Source organism: Eschscholzia californica, unplaced genomic scaffold, assembly GCF_041429995.1.
Source record: "Eschscholzia californica isolate CP2 unplaced genomic scaffold, dmEscCali1.0.p SCAF_2, whole genome shotgun sequence".
Taxonomy (NCBI): domain Eukaryota; kingdom Viridiplantae; phylum Streptophyta; class Magnoliopsida; order Ranunculales; family Papaveraceae; genus Eschscholzia; species Eschscholzia californica.
In genome coordinates, this window is record NW_028238309.1 from 402,482 (window position 1) to 421,443 (window position 18,962).

General features: G+C 37.5%; 3 protein-coding genes and 1 non-coding gene across 5 annotated transcripts; all 4 read right to left on the reverse strand.

Annotated features, from left to right (window-relative positions):
• Nucleotides 1–3,981: 3,981 nt before the first annotated feature.
• LOC147554900 (uncharacterized) lies at nt 3,982–5,457 on the reverse strand. The gene has a single exon (XM_086664175.1). The coding sequence runs from the start codon at nt 5,237–5,239 to the stop codon at nt 4,109–4,111; it is 1,131 nt and encodes a 376-aa protein (XP_086520301.1). The 5' UTR covers nt 5,240–5,457; the 3' UTR covers nt 3,982–4,108.
• A 2,496-nt stretch (nt 5,458–7,953) lies between these two features.
• On the reverse strand, nt 7,954–12,412 carry LOC147554901 (uncharacterized). Of its 2 annotated transcripts, none has more exons than XM_086659955.1 (6): nt 11,799–12,412; nt 11,209–11,398; nt 11,059–11,117; nt 9,142–10,890; nt 8,834–8,987; nt 7,954–8,753 (listed from the first exon to the last, which is right to left on the reverse strand). In XM_086659955.1, the coding sequence occupies exons 2-6, from the start codon at nt 11,315–11,317 to the stop codon at nt 8,095–8,097; spliced, it is 2,730 nt and encodes a 909-aa protein (XP_086516081.1). In that variant the 5' UTR covers nt 11,318–11,398; nt 11,799–12,412; the 3' UTR covers nt 7,954–8,094. The 2 variants fall into 2 exon arrangements, with proteins under 2 accessions (XP_086516081.1, XP_086516082.1); XM_086659956.1 differs by having other exon boundaries at nt 11,209–11,393; nt 11,799–12,267.
• Nucleotides 12,413–13,265: 853 nt separating this feature from the next.
• TRNAD-GUC (transfer RNA aspartic acid (anticodon GUC)) lies at nt 13,266–13,337 on the reverse strand. Its single transcript has one exon. It is a non-coding gene; the product is annotated as a tRNA-Asp (tRNA).
• Nucleotides 13,338–13,942: 605 nt separating this feature from the next.
• RECQI1 (RECQ helicase l1) lies at nt 13,943–18,263 on the reverse strand. The gene is made up of 10 exons (XM_086659932.1): nt 17,917–18,263; nt 17,423–17,796; nt 16,601–16,864; nt 15,984–16,147; nt 15,775–15,871; nt 15,635–15,678; nt 15,377–15,491; nt 14,945–15,298; nt 14,309–14,533; nt 13,943–14,147 (listed from the first exon to the last, which is right to left on the reverse strand). The coding sequence occupies exons 1-10, from the start codon at nt 18,029–18,031 to the stop codon at nt 14,037–14,039; spliced, it is 1,863 nt and encodes a 620-aa protein (XP_086516058.1). The 5' UTR covers nt 18,032–18,263; the 3' UTR covers nt 13,943–14,036.
• Nucleotides 18,264–18,962: the final 699 nt, after the last annotated feature.

Consider the following 18,962-nt stretch of genomic DNA (forward strand, 5'->3'; position numbering starts at 1 on the left):
AGGTGAGTTAGAGAGAGAGATGAGTTGGAGAGAGAGAGAGAGAGGTGAGTTGGAGAGAGAGGTGACGTGGAGAGAGATGAGTGGTGGAGAAGGAAGTGAGGTGGAATTTAGGTTTTGTTTTTTATTTTATTTTGAAAATACATTAATCAGAGGGGTAGTGATGACATTTGTCTGAAAATAGGGGGCCATATTTGAATTTGCGAAAAAAAGAGGGTCATAAAGGAAGCTGGTCACAAAGTAGGGGGCCATATAGAAATTAACTCTAAAAATATCATCTCAAAAAAATTGCTTGGATTAGTATATAACTCCTTTATGGAAAATACCCACATGGATCCCCCACCATTTTCACAACCTCCAAAAACACAATCCTGCATTAAAATTTGGTAGCAAAATTGGAATCGTGTGCCATAAAATTCATTTAAATATGATTGCACCCCTTTTTATTTTTTTTTATTTTTTTGAGACAACCGTAAACATCGTATTATTTATAGAATCAGGAGTTTACAGATGGAAAAGAAAAGTTACAACAAAGGAGCTAGAAACCGTAAAGCTCAACATAAAATTAATCCTCCTAATTGTAACTCTCATGGCCACATGAAAAGTCGTCGGCCTAACTGTCTTAAATCTAGCAGCAGTCCAACCGTTCAGAAAAAGAAGAAGAGTAGCAACAGAATCCCACAAGTAAGCGTTTAGTAGAGTCCGAGTCAGTTGCAGCTCATTCGACATCAAGCGTGAGGTCTCAAGAAACCAGTGCCACTCCATAAAACTTTCAAGCAAACCTGCCCACATTTGTCTCGGAAACACAAAGAAAAACACCTCCCAGATAGGGTGAAAAAGGAAATTAATGTCTCCAAAGAAGGCAATTAAGTTCCAGATTTCGGAATCGTCAGATTCCAGGGTTACCCTCCAGACTTCTCTCGATAGAGAAATAATATCCAATTGTCCGCCAGAGGAGGAAAGATTGAATACCTGGTGATTAGGGTCGCTAATCCAGATCAAGTCGAAAGACCCGATTGAATCAGCAAAGAGGAGCAGCAAAGCTACTAAAGGTGGAGGGAGTGTGAGTACATTTGTGTTCCATGACAAATACCGAACAAGTTTATATCGAGGAGCCATTAAAAAGATGTAACCAGCTCTAGAGAAACAATTAGTTCTAATAGTAACTTGAGGAATATATCTAACCAATTTACCAGGATCATACGGCCTGCCTAACAGGAATAAAGCCCACGCCCATCTAGATGCCCCAGGGTCAAACGTTTGGCCTAAAAGGAATAAGGCCCAAGCTCGAGTAGAAACTCCAGGATCAAAGGGGTGCCCTAGCCAGTAGCAATTACAAGCCCAATAGAAGGAAAGTAACTTGGGCCCAGTGCAATCCGAGCCCACTAAGACTTTGGTAGTCGGCCAAGGAGATTGTGGGAGGCAAGTGTGAGGATACGTGTTACAATCAGAAGGAACAAGCTCTCCACAAGTGGCACGCGTCCTGTCTCTCGCAATTGGCCGGAGATTGGTATTGTTATCGGAATCTTCAAGCTCGGCGCCGAGAAATCCATGAAGGTAAAATTCAAACAAACTTAAAATTACACACTGATCTGCTACCATCGTATTAAGAGAGAAAGGAAATAACCTTCCTAAAGAACAGATCAAGAAGGATTCTAGAGATAAACAGAGTTACTAGTATGCTGGTACAGACACAAAACTTGAAGTTTAATAAGCTACAAAAGGATTCTTAAGAAAGATTTATGAGTAAAAAAATTTCACTGTCTCTTTGCCTGAAAAAAGATGGTATTTCCAAGCTTAGATCTGCTTTCTCTCTCTAGAAATTAAAGAGAGATAATCTGTTTTTCCATGAAGAAGTTTTTACACAAACTCTCCAGATGCTTGCTTCCATTATCTTAACCCTCAAAATTGATTGTCCAACCCTAGATCTACTCTCTATCTCTCTAGAAAGTTGAAAAAGTTAATGATGGATGTTGCTGAAGAAGGAGATGGAGATGGTTGAACTTCAAGTTGCAAAGATAGGTGGATGAGATTCCCTGCGATTGGGCCAGGGGGCCCTTATCTCCGATTACCGGCTCTGACTGCCGGTGATCAAGATCCAAATACTGAAATTTTTTGTGACGTCTTGAGAGTTTCTCTCTCTTCACAGGAAATTAGGTCATTGGTGGGTTCTTCCACACAAATTTAATACCCGCACCCCTTTTTATTAGATCCACAATCATATTTGTGAAACCTATCAAATTTACATCTTAAAGCTATTTGTTAATGTTACAAATTTCTTTTCTTTGAGTTAATAAAATTAGGAACATTGAAGTTTGGGAAAGAAATCAATGTTAACGTAGTCTTGTCCACTATAAAGTTTACAATCTCAAAAGAGACCGTGGTGTCAATTTTTTGCCCTAACTCCCCTGGAAGGCTGGAAGGGGCGCCGGAGAGGGTCTCGTTGTGCCCGGACCTTTTCACACCACGAGGCCCGTTTAAGGCTAAATACCTGTAAGAGACTGATATAGAACAAATCCTGCGGAGAAAAGGTGAAATGATTTTGAAAAGAGAATCAAAGAGTACCTGAAATTATCTGGAGGGAAGCAAATGGGGGTCAGCGATTCACCCTGGCCGGGTGCGGAACAGCGAGAGTCGGCGTCATTCCGCACGTGACTTGAGCACTGACTGACGCTAACTGCATGGGTGACCAAGTTAGGGTCTTTGGTACGCCAAAGGAGATATTGTTCCTGCAGTCGTGGTGGCCAGCTTGCGCCTCCGAGCGTGCCTCGGGCAACGGTGTGCTCCTCACGCCAACCAGCGGGCTCTTCATTCTGCCCGTATCGAAACAGAAACAAAATGAATCTGACACAATTAGTTTAACTCGTCTGAATCAACTAAATCAAATTGACCCAAAATCAGTCTATATGTAGCGCAAGCACTACAAATTTGACAAGAAACAAAACCCAAGTAGTTTGCAAGGTCTATTTTAGTACACATATGTAAACCCGAACCCCCTAAACATGTGATTTTTTTTTAGCGTTAGTCGTTACAAAGTATTGATACATCATAAAAATGTGATAAGCACGATAATGATAACACTAAACCAATAATGGAAGAGACTTAAAGGCCAACAACATGAAAGAGACGTAAAGTTCTACAAACTTAGAGCAAATCCAACCTAGGCCTGGCTGAGGCCAAAATTTCAAAAAAAATTAACTCTAACAAAAAAAATCATACTCCTAATAATTAAAATACTTCCCACCAACGTGTCGTTCTCCGAATAATTTTTCAACCTTGGAAAAAAATATTATTTCGAAAATAATTCAAATGTTTCACACGTACACAAAATCACACGCATTTTTCGCACACCCACAAAAAAGCCACGCATGCGTTTCCCACGTGCACAAATTTTAAGCTTCAACAGAAGTTGGGATTGGAGTTGAATTTTTGAAGCCGAGCTAAAGCTGAAAATTTTGAGTAAAAAAGTGTTTTTTTTTCACAAGAAGGTTGGAGTTGCTCTTATTGCACATTTGTATGTTTAGAGCATCTCCAATGGGACACTCAATCTCTAACACTTAGAGTGCCACATGTGACTTTTTGTTAAAAATTATCTCTAATGAAACACTTTGTTAGACACTCGAATGTGAGATTGACACATTTATTGTAGAGTGTCTAGAGAGATAAACTCTAAAATGTGAGTATCTACGTGAGACTTTAAAATTTCAACCAATAGAAAACCTTGTTAGAGTGTCTCTATATTGACATTTAAGAAAGAAAATCTCTCTTGACCTTTGACACTTAGGATTTTTAGAGTGTTTGTTACGTGTCCCATTGGAGATGCTCTTAATAACCCCAAATTTAGTACCCGTTCCTCTTTATTACACCCATCATTATCTATTAATCCTTTCTTTTTTATTTGTTGAAAGTATCTATTAATCCTATTCCACCTAACAATAATAACATCTCTTTAAAACCCCCAAACTACCCATTTTCAGCCGTTAATTTGAGTTTAATTAACGGCCATGATCATAATAATACAAGTAGATGTGAGAATTACAACATTTTCAACCTAAATTGAAGAAGAAACACAAACTATACAAATCTCATTAGGGTTAGGGTTTAGGTTTTTTTACCTAGAAGAAACAGGATTCAAAGCTCTAGCGAATCCATTCATGGCGCCATAACTCTTTGAACTAAACCCTAAACAACCTAATAGTCCTTGTCTGTATGGCAAATACGTCTTCTTCTTCATTTCTTCAGCTTGTGCTCTCTTCCTAGTATAATGAATCTCATGCGGTGATTGTTGAGGATTTCTTCGTTTTCCGATTCCGTTTGTCGGTTTTCCGGTACCTGTTTTTTTCGCCGGATTTTGTTTATTTCTTTTCAGTTTCTGAACTTCGGTAGCTACCGATGAAGATGAATTTCCATTGTTCTTTCTCTCTTTAGCAGGAGAAAAAGACATAGCTAGCCAGAATTTCTCCTTTCCGTTTCCTCTTCCTTCACTTTTACTTCTGAGAAAATCCTTGAGAAATTCCCAACGTTTTGAACTTCTACCAGATGAAGATGATCTTGAAGATGAAGGTGTTGTTTCTGTTGACGATTGATTCTCAATCTGTTTTGAGCTTTGATCATCATCATCTTTCTCGTTAATTTCAGTACAAGGATTTTGATGACGATCTTCTTCTTCTTTATCGTTGTGCCATTGAAACGGAGAATTTCTCAGAGGTGATAAAGATCTAGCTCGTCTATGTAAAGATCTGTTTCTTAATCTCAGATCTCTTCCTCGAATCAAAGAATCTCTTGATCCAGTTCGTTCTTCTTCTTCTTCATCTACATCTAGTAATGGCGATAAGATCTGAGGTCTTTGAAGATGAGAAGAAAGTTTCATCGGTCGAATCTGACCGTTTAAAAACAACTCATCAGCTGAAATCATAGATCCAGAAGCAACTAAACTATCATTCGTTGAAAATCTTCCTGAGAATTCAAACTCAAACGAACTAGAAACCGATGATGAAAGATCGAAAGAAGAAGAAGAAACGAAAGAAGATTTAGATGATGAAGGAATAAAATGCATAGGACTAGCAGGACAACTGAAAAAATAGCCATTATTATTAGAAGAAGAAGAAGAATAACCAGTAGTACGGCTAGGACTAGAAGGAGCACTAACGTATGGAGTTGAACAATTACTATCAAATTCTTCTTCATTGAGACGATGAAAATCTTCAAGGAGTTCGCCATTGTTAGGGTTTTGGACCTCCATTATTGAACTGTTTCTTTCTCTCTCTCTAAAACCCTTTCTCTGCTGGTAATGTCTGATGATCAGTTTCTGTTCTGAGAAATAGTGGAGGGAAGTCAGAGGGTCACGTTAAAATACTCTTGGTTTGTTTGTTTCTTTATTTTCTTTTGGTGCCCAAATGTTAGCTCAACTTACTAGTATACCCCCCTCATTTGTGGAGATATTCTAGAATAATACTTACCTGAAAACTATGTGTTCAGCCGACTCTAACGAACCCGAATTCAAAGATGGGTACTACTCGTTCGGATAGTAGATCTAGGTAGTGTCGTAAGCACCATTACATCATAAGGGAATCCATTTCATGTGGGGGTCCATTTCATTCTTCCCTTACGACACTATTTTGATATTAGCCACCTGATATTTAGCTTAAATCATTTTGCTTTACACCATGTTGCTTACACAATTTACATTATTCTCGTTTTATTTGTTTGTTGTGTTGATTCTGAAAATGAATCACGTTCAACCAACATTTTGTTTTTTAAGCCAATATCAAAACTCGTTTCGGCCATGCGACTCTAACTTTGAATACGGAGTATTTTGTCACCCATTTGTATCCTGGGAGCATACAATACTTTGGTCGGGGGGACTCGGGGGCCTGTAGCCACCCACAAAAAAAAGTGCAAAACAAGTGGGAAGGGTAAAAAGTATAAAAGTAGGGGTATGCTAGTGAAAATTTACGCGGTTGTTAGGAGTAAAATTTGGGAGAAGGGGTAGAAGCACGTGCCGAGTTCGAGTACCGATGCCCTTTTTATCTTTTTTGGGGGTTCTTTTTTTAAGACTGCAAGTTTCTCAGTCCTCAGCTGATATAATGCTGACTTTTTCACACGCCCAACGATGCAATAAAAAAAAAGTTATTATTTTATGGGTTATTTGCATTTTGACCCCTAAAGGATTACTAATTCGTCAAAACAGTCTCATAAAGATGCCCATCTTCTAATGGCTCTCTATAGTAATATTCCGTTAGGTCAACTTTAGCATTTGAGTTTTTCTATTTTTCTTTTCTTTCTTATCTTTATCTATTATGAAGAAGAAGGAAGAAGAACAATTTTTTTCCAGATAAAACAGTCGTCTGTGATACCGTTTGTCGAGGACAAAGAGACAATAGATAGGGAAGAAAATTTTTACGAAATAAGGGTGTAAAATAAAATAAATCAATTATAAATTGTGTCTGTAAAAACAAAAACAAAAAATGATAGATTTTGAAAGTAGTCATATTTTAGACTACTTCAATGAAGTGGTCATCTCAAGGAGGTTATGAATAAAAACTGACTCAAAAAAGAAGATAGAATATTTAAAGAGAACGTCTAGTCTACTTTCTCATACTCACTCCGTCCCAAAATGAATGACCTAATTTCTATTTTGGGTTGTCCCATTTTAGAGTCCTATTTCTAAAAGTAAAGAAAGGAACTTTTCGCTCTTTCCAATAATACCCATTATTATAAATTTAATGACAACTTTATCTAAAGGTAAGTTCAACTTTTTCATTGTAAATAAAAAAGTTAATGAGGGTACAATTGGAAAAACCATGTTATTTTTGAAAGCCAAACAACAATTAATGATGTTCCCTTAACAAGTTGAGTTTTCAAAATAGGTCATTCATTTTGGGACTGAGGGAGTACTATATTAGTATAATAATCATCAAAGATTGAGTTAGTAGGTGAGGTGAAATTTATACTGTGAAATGAAGAGACATACCTTTCTTTCATTTTCCAAGAAAGAATCCCAAGTAAGTGTTAAATATCTAGTTTCATCATCTCTTGGTACTACTATACCAACCTATTGATCAATTAACCCCAAAATATTTTGTTCATGCTGGCCCTTCCAAGACAGACATTCGAAACTCTATTGATGTTCGACACTAGAAATATGTAATCACAAGTCGAAGGTGTAGTAGAAGTTTTTTTGTAAATCAGTAAGTTCCAGTACGCTATTATATCATAAGACTTGAGACGTGATAATTTGGCTATACTATTTCAAAATGTTCAATTCAAAGTCAAATTAAATCTGTTTGATTTATTAGTCTGATTCCACCTGAAAATTAACTGATTTTGCCTCGTCTTCTTATTCAGTCAAGTTTAATTCAACCCTTTGGCCCATTCATTCTCACCTCTAACCAAATTGTAGTAAGTCAACTCACAATCTTTTGCCTAGTATTCTTACTTGCTTGGGCTAGTAGTAGATCATAATAATAGAGTGGTCCAATCTAAGTAAGACACACCATCCTAAGCACACCAATAAATTGCAGCTATACTATTAATTCTTTTTTATCCTCCATCAATGGAGGTATCCAATGATCAGGTTGATCTTAAATAAATTGCAACAATACAAAGTATCTAGTGCTAGTGGTTGTGTTATACTTAGACTACCTTTGCCCTTCAGATTATTCTGATCCCTATATTGATTGTTCTTGGTCTAACAAATGTTTGTTCGATCGAGATTTTAATCGACTCGAATCAGATTTTAGAGTGTTACTTTTTGTACAATTCCTTTAGATATCTCATCTGAACTATTTTTTCTCCATTCGGACAATTCAGGTTCAGTCGAGTCAGATTCAGACAATACCAAACATTGTGTTTGCTCACCACTAAGAATGACATAATCAAATTGATTGAGTAGGGGGGAACTGGCAAAAGCATAATCAGCTTCAACTAGTCATCCAGCTTACATCCATGGAAATATGGAACCAAACCCTAGAAAGGGTCTTCATTGATTGCCTTCATGAATCTAAATAAAGACTCAAAATGCAAAAAAATCAATCTTAGAAGAATCCAAGTACAAAAGGTAATCTCCCAATTAGATAAATTAGGATGAAAACAAAATCAACCCAACAAGCAAACAACTTCATCAATCAAAGAATTCAGTATCCACTTCTCTATCTCAACTCCCTCTTCAAATTCTTCAATTTCAAAATCAACCCATTTCCCATGTTGAGTGCTCATATCTTTATCAACAAGTTCATCCACTATAAAATCTCCCATTCTTCCCCACTCTGTTATCTCCTTATAAATGTCTTCAGATAGTCGTCTTTTATTCATAAACATTGTCTCGCCTTTCGCCCATCTCCTGCAACCCCCGTCGACCAACCGTTTTGATCTTAAACCCAACCTTTCTATTGTACAATCAAACAACATTTTCCTTCTTTGCCTAGAGTAACCATTCTCTTCTACAACATATTTAGAGCTTACTGAATTTTCTAACTGATCAAATAGAGTTCGGTCGATGATTTCAGGAGTCCGACCCAATGCGAAATCATTAAAGACTAACTCAGCATTGCATATAATCTCTCTTACATATTCCAATTCTTCTTGCTGGTTTGATCTTGAAGGTTTTTGAATGGTTAGTGATGTTACTTGTTTATCGCTGGAAGTTAGGACCAAGGTGGAAGAAGCCGAATCAGATAAATCTGTCTCAGTTTCCGTTACTGACATCCTTGAAGCTAGTATTTGTTCAACTTGCACAAATGGGTTCTGCTTGCTGCCTGGAAAGAGGTATTAGAAGTTAGTTTTCATGAGAATGCGAAAACAGAAAGAAAAAGAGTAGGGTTTTATGTTTTTTTACCGATTGAACTGTTGATGTCTCCAGTATCTGAAGAATTAGAACTATCAATAGAAAATGACGGGTCAAGAATCGACATTGGACTGAGATGTTGACACTCAATTTCTTTTCTAGCTTCACCATTGCTGCTGTCATTTGAGTGCATCTCTTCGACTCCCTGAAAAGTAACAGATTTGCATACAATAAGTTGAAATACTGCAAGTATGGAGCGATTGCATACATAGTCATCAAATCAACTAATCAAATCTTCGTACTAAAACGGGGCATTAAGGAGGCAAAAAACACATTGTCAAATGATTAATTAGGCATACCTGCAACTTATGGTTCATTTCGAACGCCCCCGTGTATGTTGAAGAGCCATTAGAACCATCTAGGTTACCAGATTTATATGTGTGTGTCCGAAGGTGAGATCTCTTATTACATTCCCACGATGTTATTCCGCCTGAATTAAGAGAAGATACCAAATCTTGCAGAATAGATGCAGAAGTAGAAATTTTAGTGTTGCCGGTAGACTCAACTCCATATGTTAACTCCTTCAGTTTCCTTTCTAAAAGAACACCCAAATTATCTCCTCTTATAACATTCAAACCCAGGGAGGATAGTTTTGTATTTGGTGTACAAGCAATATTTTTTTCCTCACGACAATCTACAGAATAGCACTTTGTTTTATCGACTACCGGGCTGGATGACTGAGATCCAGGTCTGGATTTTACCATAGGGGAGGTAAATGTAAAGGAAACAACATCCATACCTTTCTTTCTGGTATCCGGCATATTGTTTTTTAAAGACCTATCGGATTTCACACCTGAAATGTTCTCACCTAGATCGCCTTTCGCATACTGTCGTGTCACCTCAATAGATCGTTTCTTTCGAAGAACATTCCGCGTTTCTAAAGATTGGACTTCCTTTTTTGTTTCTGCCATCTCTGTGCCAATTTTCTTAGGACCAGCTTTGGGTTTACCTGCCACCTTTGTTAATGTCTTATTACGAGCAAACGAAGCATCTCCAAGTGTAGGTTTTCTGCCTTGCAAGTTCGAAGAAGGCTTGGAAAGTGTTTTTTCTCTACTATTTACACAATTTTGTTTCTGGTTATTCTGCCTGAGCACACCAGAAGCATTTTGTGTCGATGACTTCTTCTGCATACTCCTTTGGGTATTTGAACGGCTCATCTGAATCTGGTTCGAATTTATATCTTGGTACTCTTTATGGCTAGTTAAACTTTTGCTACCACCACTATAGCTGGAGCTCTCTTTTCTCTGACCATTGGTTTTTGCCTGGACTGCGGGCGAAACAGATTTCCCCTTGTTTCTCGAACCAATCGAGTTACTTTCTTCTAAATTTGAAGTTTTGTACCTTGGTGGATCTTCTGACCCATTCCAGCTCTTGCTCATAGACTGTCCTTTAAGATACTTAGCGGCATTGGACTCAACTCGCCTACGAGATTGTCCATCCAACCTAAAAGGTCTCTCTGCTGCTTCCAACTTCTCCTTAAAATCTCGAACTCTCAAGGGCACTGTGGAATGTCGCTCTGATGACATTTTCCCCTTTGTACTTGACTGAGGTTCTGGCTCGATAATCTTGGCAGCTGCTTCCATTATGTGAGCTGAATCCTTAGAAGAGATGAACCCACAATTTTTTATTGGAGATGAGAGCTTGTGGTGAGTAATTGGAACAGATTTAGCCAATTTCGATGGTAAGATTTCAGTCCGAAACCTCTCTATCGATCTGTTATTCAATTTATGAAACCTTGATTCTACAGAGTTTCTAGAAAACTCTTCCGACACTGTAGACTGTTTTCCGGGATACTCAATTTGGCATTCATTATGAAATTCACTTCTCCAATAACTACGAGAATCTCGTAGAGACCTGGTATCAAAAAATGGGGTAGAATATGGCTCGACGGAACTGGAAGTAGTAGGCAAGGAATCCAATCCCATAAGCTTCGCAACAACCCCAGGAGCCTTCGTCTCATATCCATCATCATCGTCGGTCACTGAAGAAGCACAACTGTAGTCACTGCTTCCTCTCATACTTGATCCTCCATTTTCATCCTCTTCACTCTGTGATACAAAACAGAAAGATAATATAAACACGGAAAAAACTGAGTAATGCTTCGACGTTCATTTTTTATGCAAGCAATCTCAAATGATCGCTATTGGTTTGAAATGCCGGCATAAGATTTAGTTTGTTTCACGTATAAGTGCAAGTGCTAAACTAATAACACTTACCAGACAAATCCTAGTTGTTGGAAAATTGCAAACATTCTTCTTTCCTTGTTTCGATCCCTCTGTGTGACAATGGCAAGGTAGAGAAATTCGGCATCACGAACCAAGCAAATTAATATCATAACCAGACAAAGAAAATGGGAAGAGAATTACCTTGTAAATCAGATTGGGCAAGTAGTTTCTTCTTTGACTTACCATTCCAATCAAACAACTGAAAGAACCCACTAACTCCACTCTTTGAACCTTGCCTCTCGATCCCCATTATCCAAACGAAATCAAGCTCACCCAATATTGTCGGTTCGAAAACTAAAAACTCATTCCTTTGCCTCAATAATTACCTAAACTAAACATAGATTTAGAGATTGGAAATCTCAAATGTCAAAAATCCATGAAATTATCAACCTAGATAAGCAAAGCTTAAGACTTCATTCATTTCCACCTAAGAAGAACTCATCAAAGATACTAATTTTGAAATGTGGGACTAAACTGAAACTATAAAAATTCAACCAAATTGAACTAAAGAGCTATCACAACTCATAAAGAAATAATAAGAAACTACATATCTAAAGTATAAACATGCAAATAATTAAGAAAATACTACTCCAGTAGAAATGAACTAGCAACAACTCATATCTATAAGTCAAACACATGTACAACATTTAAATATACTCATGAAGAACTATAAAGTAACAACAACCCTAATTTCAAACATAAACTTAAAATAGATCTAAAGAAGAACTTACCCAAACTGTGAGAAAGATTCAAAATCATTCCAACCCATTATTTGGCCAACCCCCTTTATAAGTTATAAACATGGGATTTTTCAAAAGAAATAAGTGAGGTTTTGTTAGGGTTAGTTCTATTTTCCTTTGAAGAGAGATAGAAAGGGAAAGTGGGGAAGGGAGAGAAACAAATTTACAGAGATGTAGAGAGAGAGAGAGGGAGAAAGTGAAGTGTGAAAGGTAAAGAAAGGAGGGAAAAGAAGGAAAAGTGTGCAGTTTGAGCACTAAATGAAGACAAAATGAGGGACCAATCGAGAAAATTAAAACCTTAAAGTTAATACTTTTTAAAACAGGATTAAATTATAATATGATGATTTGTCTTTTATAACGTCTTTCTTTCTTATTAGAGAGAGAGAGAGGGATTAGGTTTCAAATTCCAACCGTCTCCCCTACCAATACTACATCTACTTCAAACTTAGAACATCCCCAAATCGATTTTTGGTAATGTAATAGTCTCATATTGCTCGCGTCAATGTTCAACAGGACCATAAGTGTATGTTCAAGTTTAGCAAATGGCAAGATCTTTCGAGAGGGTTCGTGGAGTCTTCGCCAAATAAAAAATCTCGTACCTGTGAGCAGGGGTCAGGGCGCCAAGAACGGAGATTATTATCTTTAAATACTAAGTTAGGGGCTTAGGGGCATTAAATATGGTATCAAAGCTTTTTGCTAAGAGTAGAGAGATCGTGATAGTCCCACATCGCTCGCAAGAATGTCCAGAGTCTAGGTATAGTGTACGCTCAAACTTAACAAGTAGCTAAGCCATTCGGGAGGGCATGTGGAACCATTGACAAGAACAAAACCCATGATTAAGCCTGCTAAAACTTGGAGCCTCACAAGTCCCAACTATAGGTCGAAATCCAAGAGCCAAGATTTTTGGGGCAGTTTGGTAATTGAACTTATACTTGGTATCGATTTATTTTATGTTACCACAGAAAACTCCATGAAAATACTTTTATACTGTTCATTTAGAACATTCCTACTGCCATCAAGTACTGACATTTTCTTCAGTTAGCACATGTAATCTGGGCATATATATAATATGAGGACAACTAACAATTCACACTAATTACTAATACTCTCAATTTTGTAGTCATGGGTTTGTGATTTTCTTATTCTGGTTGTATACCAAACTAGTTCTATTTTCTCTCTTTGAAGTTATTACCAAGTTTGAATTTGAAATCGAAAATGATTGGATTAAAATATAAAGTCAGACAACGTAAAAGGAACGTCGACTTTACATATATAAATCATTCTTAGGCCCATGATTCCAAGTCACCATAGTAGTAGAAAACAAAGTTTTGTGTGATATTTTAGGTTTGAAATATTCTACAATGAGTTAAATTTCCTTTGATCCTTGAAAGCATAGGAAACATGTAAAGAAAGTTCCTGTCGATGGGTGAAAAAAAAGTTCAACAAAAAAAAACAAAACGCCGCTGCCGGGGATCGAACCCGGGTCACCCGCGTGACAGGCGGGAATACTTACCACTATACTACAACGACTTTGTTGTTGTTACTTTCTTCCTTCTCGATATATTTACGTTGTAGGGCCAGGGAGAATCGACTCAACCTTGGAGGTGTTTCAGTAGTTGCAAAATGAGTAATTTGCCGTAGTTCTTTTGTAATTGATGTAATTTGTCCTTAAATCCTACGAATTAGAATTATACCAAAAAATTCCATGGGGATAGATGTAGAAGCGGTGATAAATGAGTCACATAATTCGCTATTTGAACCGTCCGTTCAGTTTGTCACGATTTCATCCGTTGCGGGGGAAGAAGCAATTCAAAAATATTGCGCTGCCACCTCCCTGCAGGGAGAGTTGGAGATGGCTGAAACACACTTCACCTCAAGAGAGATACTTTCTCTTGGTGATAGGTTCATCGACAACGACAGTTACGTGCAATAAAAAATTTGCTAATACAAGACCATGCCTACCAAGAAAGGGTATGTGCATGCCCCTTACACTAACATTTCAGGATTGAATAGTAATATTACAAGATTGAATCATGCGATGAGCCGTACTCGTCTCTAGTTTCTCGTGGAACCTAACTCACTCAGCTCTTTTTCATGTGTGTGGAGCGTGAGTAGATAGTGGGAGAGAAAAAAAAAACATTGAACTTATTCAGCTTCGTGAACTCTATCAGCTATGCCCGAAAACTTACATTTAACATCTCATATTAAAAGTTGCAAATACAAGAATGCTCATCTGGGAGTTTTGAGGCAGTTATCACACGGATTTGGACCATTTCGGCAACCATTTCTGTCGAAGGATTCATCAAAATGTTCGAGAAGCGTTTGCCTCCTGCATTCAGTCTGAAAAGAAAAATAAGAGAGAATTAGAAGAAAAGGCAGTACTAACATGAGGTTATGCCAAAAAGATGCAAAGATGTCGCGACAATATAACTCGTAATAGATGAAGTAAATGAGACTCAAGAAAATGTGTACTAACACAAATCTGTATGGAAATATAATACCTTGAGTTCACAATAAGATTGCATTTTCCGGGCTTGATTCATGCTCGTCCTAAAGCTTTCAGATCTAGTTCCATGCCCATTTCGCAACATACATACAACCCGGCTAAAATCTTTCTTCTGATAAAGAGCTAAACAAACTGCTGGATGACCATCTCTTCCTGCCCTCCCTGATTCTTGATAGTAGCTTTCAATTGATTTGGACATGGTGTTATGTACGACAAAACGCTGGCAAAGATAGACGTCGAGAGATTAGATTATATCACTAGTTACCAATTTGGCACACGCTGAAATGGAGACCCAAAAGCTCAAGCGTTCTTTTTTTGGAAATTGACTACGACAGTCACTACAATGGCATTGATACATCAATAAGATGTGAAAAGCACGATAACCGCCAAATTTAAACCCTTATAGAAACGGGCCTAAAGCCCACCTAAACTACTAGCCTAGAGCTCATCTGACAATTTCATTTATACCTTTTAATAACCCAAGTTCAATAAACCTAGGACCTCCAGGGTTTTGGAGTACATGCATTACCAACTGAGCTATCAGTTGTTGGCAGCTCAAGCATTTATAAATAATTAGAAAAGGGTAAAATTGAATTCATAATATGAAAACTGTAACTTAATTGGAACTTACGACGTCAGGTTTGTCGATTCCCATTCCAAATGCAATGGTAGCACAAACAACATGGACCTCCCCTGTGTGCCATTTCTTCTGAACTTCAACTCTCTTACCAGCAGCTAAACCAGCATGATAGTATACTGTCTTTATCTTACACTTATCATTCAAGTAACTGGAAACTTCTTCACATTCATTTTTCGAAAGACAATAAATAATTCCAGATTTATTATGAAATTGGCTTTTTAAGAGTTGACCGACTTGCTTCAATGGTTCCTTAGTTTTTCCAATCACTTCATATTTCAGATTTGGTCTGTCAAAGCTTGTTTCAAGAACAAGTGCAGAAGGAATCCTTAAAGCATTTAGAATATCCTGCATATTATAGATGGGAGTAAGGATAATTTGCTGCAAAATCGACGGAGTCAGAGACTAACTAGTTTGAAGATTCACCTTACGAACTGATTGGGTTGCAGTGGCAGTTAATGCCATCACTGGTACGCGTGGAAATTTCTGCTTAAGGCATCCTAATGCTCTGTAGTCTGGACGAAAATCGTGACCCCATTGGCTGAGAGAAGAACAACATGATAATGTGTTTGATTATGAAGTAGAGGTGAACGACAGAAATGAAAAACAGTATTTTAACTTCGGTATGTTTAGTAATTAGACAATCTACGATAAATTTATGACATATAGCAAAAGAAAATGCACCTTACACAATGTGCTTCGTCGACAACAAACCCTGCTAGTTGTCCCTGTTATGGTATAAAGGTTAGACTAGGCATCTATTAGTGGAGAGCTGTGAAACTTGACGAGCTTGTTAGTTTTGATTCGAAAGCAGAATGACTGACCTTCTGGTCTAAGCATCTCAGAATATCAATAAAGGATACGTTCCCAGCAATCCTTTCGGGCGTGACATACAGGAGCTTGCATGATGGTTTATCTTTTCTGAAATATGTAACAACAAAAACGTAATTGAAAAGCACAATGACTACTAGATCACAAAGAAACCAAAGATATAATGTATTATCAGCTAATCTTTTCAAATAAGAATCCGTGCCTCAGCTCTTGGAGGACTGCTGCTGCCTGGGAAGTAGTTTGTTGAGAATTTAAGAACGTAGCCGGGATGCCAAACTTGAGGTTCAACGTAACAATCTGATCTTGAATAAGGGAAAGCAGAGGGGATATCACAACTGTAACACCTGGGTTAAGAGTTGCTGGGAGCTGTACATAGAACATGATAAGTCATTAGCACTAAGAACGACATAGCAATCAACTGGTAACTTATGCTATAGATCTTTTTCAAAATTCTAAGGTCCAAGCGCTTATCCGTGTTTCTAAGAATTAGATAACCCCTCAAGGCAAATTTGATAACTTTCCTAAATAAAATAGCTTCAAAAAAACGGAGATATCCACTATATTTTTCCAGTGCCCCCATTCGACAAATACACGCCATATATGTGGGATTATCCTCACAATATACTAGATCATGTTTTAACCATATAAAAGGAACAAAAAACAGAGAATGTCATGTAGAGGATGACACTAGTTCTAACAAGTTAGATTAGACATAGAAAATAGACGTCTTGGCATGATATACCGATAGCCACGCATAAATATCTCAGAATTTGAAAACAGTACTGCAAAATCAGTACTATACAGCAAAACGAGGATAACCTGGTAACATAGACTTTTTCCACCTCCTGTGGGCATAAGAACGAAGCAGTCTCTTTTGTCCATAGATGCTTTACAAGCTTGATGCTGCATAGGACGAAATGTTTTATTACCAAATATTACTACATTTGCTAATTCAATATCATCCAGAGCCTGTAAATCTTCATATCCTAGAGTATCGTCGTGTTCATGTTTTGACGTTCTTTGACAACTCTTCAAGTTAGATATTGAAGAACCTGAAGCTTGAACAACACTGCTTTTACCTCCCTGTATAAAAGCCAAGGATTATGAGTACCTATAACGATATGAACTACTAATAGACCAGCCATGGATATCTCCAATGCTACATTCATTAGCTAACCACAACACTCCATGCACAAAATACATCAAAAACCATCCTAATCAATGAGCATTTACCCATATGGTAAATGGATATTGTGTACTTCGTGAGAATAGTCTCACATGAAAAAAGGGTAACCTAGCGACCAAGAATACAATATTTAGGCCATCGTGACTCATCGCCAATTGGTTTTGAGTTAAATGCCCACAAGATTAACATGGTATCAGAACTAGACCCACATGATAGGCCCAACTATAACACATGCTCCACATCCCACAAAAAGACACGTGTTAGGTTGAAAAAACGCCCACACGAGGGAGCGTGTAAGAATAGTCCCACATGGCAAAAAGGATACTATAGTAAGCAAGGTCCAAGAACATAATATCTAAGTCAGTTCGCTCATTGTCAACTGGTTTCAAATAGGATGACCACAAACTCCATAACCAACTTAAAGAGTAGAATACCTATTGGAAAGAACTACTTACAGTGGATGTTGAAGATTTATTGCACGAGCTTCGTGTCGGTTTACGAAAAGGTGGAGTAGACTCACTACCCTTGTTGCTAGTAATTGTGAAGTCCAAGTCTTCGTCATCAGAAGAATCCACCTTCATCAAATGATCTAGGTTTGAAGGTTCGGGTGAGTCACTAACATTTATATAATCTGTTAATTTATCTTCATTTTCAGTTTTATAATCATTATGAACTTCTTTTTCAAGAATTTCACTTAAAGCACCACAAGCTTCTGATTCCACGGCTTGTAAATCATCCCAATCCTCACTATCTTGCATAAATTCAGCAAGTGATGCAAGATAATCATCACCACAATGCTCCACACTGATAAAATCTTCGCCATCTTCTCCTGCAAAACAAAACAAATCAAATAAGATTAGTTAGGGTTTAATGAAATGATCTTGAAAGGATTGGGTTTAGGGTTTAATGGAAGAATTTTGAAAGGAAGGATTGGGTTAGGGGTTTTTACCGTAAAGGAGAACAAGACGATCTAAGCATTTCTTGGAAGAATCTTCATCGAAACCAAAATCTAGGGCTAAACTCAGAAGCCGAGCTTTCTCTACGTCAAGATTTCGCCCTCCCATTTCCTTTGCTAATTTTCCCGCTCAATTTCACAAAACCCCCGCCAACTGAACTTTGCTGGTAAACTCGTTCCTTTTATAAGGGGGATCATTTTAACACGAATTGACTAAAATACCCCCTATGGGAAATGAACCCACATAGCGTCGCAAAAAGTTCATCAGTAATTTCAAAATGACCCAAACTGTTGCCAAAAATGAAACCACCGGAAAATTCCGGACCGTCATTCAAGATTATCTGCATCATTGTAAGTGTATGCAAGAGAAGCTATCTTAGATCGCGTTTAGATTACCTTAAAATCAATAAAAAATCAACTTTTAACTAATTATAAAGTACTTCTTGATTTACACACACATTTGGCGGAAAAGAACTAAGGCTTTTTAAAAGCGGTAATTGGGCCTTACCGCAAAAAAGTAGAAGCGACAAATTGTGGCTTTTTTGCGGGAAGCAACACACGGATTCTTAATAGCAAGAAGAGCAAGTTATACCTCCTATCTCTTTCAACAAAAAAAATATACCTCTTATCCGCGACAATTAATGCAACTGTTCGTTTTTGTGTGACTGGCCCAAACACGCCTTTTTAAAAGCAAAACAAAAGCATTCTGAAGCTTAGTATTGCAAACAGATGATTCAGAAAGCGACCCAAAAAATAACATTGGAAATACTGCCAAAAGCATCACCAAGAATACCCTTAAAAGCGTCGCCAACTAAAATAACTTTATATTCAAAGAATGACACTGAAATCCGTCGCCAAAAGTTTCCCTACAATGCCTAAAATTGCTAGAAATACCTTAAAAGCGTTGGAAAAATTGTCTCAAAAGTGTTACGAAGTCATACGACTATGCGCATTCAACCAAAAGTCACACTATACAATAAGTTTGAAATCATTGGGTTCTTACATTTCTAAGAACATGAAAAAATAAAAATACTTGTTTT

Coding starts and splice junctions, on each gene's coding strand:
- RECQI1 (XM_086659932.1), bottom strand. CDS start 18,031: ATGGGAGGGCGAAATCTTGACGTAGAGAAAGCTCGGCTTCTGAGTTTA. Junction 15,679..15,774: donor TGAGATGCTTAGACCAGAAG/GTCAGTCATTCT, acceptor ATACCATAACAG/GGACAACTAGCAGGGTTTGT. Junction 14,148..14,308: donor AATCTTATTGTGAACTCAAG/GTATTATATTTC, acceptor TTTTCTTTTCAG/ACTGAATGCAGGAGGCAAAC.
- LOC147554901 (XM_086659955.1), bottom strand. CDS start 11,317: ATGGGGATCGAGAGGCAAGGTTCAAAGAGTGGAGTTAGTGGGTTCTTT. Junction 10,891..11,058: donor CAACAACTAGGATTTGTCTG/GTAAGTGTTATT, acceptor TTTGTATCACAG/AGTGAAGAGGATGAAAATGG. Junction 8,988..9,141: donor AAATGAACCATAAGTTGCAG/GTATGCCTAATT, acceptor GTTACTTTTCAG/GGAGTCGAAGAGATGCACTC.
- LOC147554900 (XM_086664175.1), bottom strand. CDS start 5,239: ATGGAGGTCCAAAACCCTAACAATGGCGAACTCCTTGAAGATTTTCAT.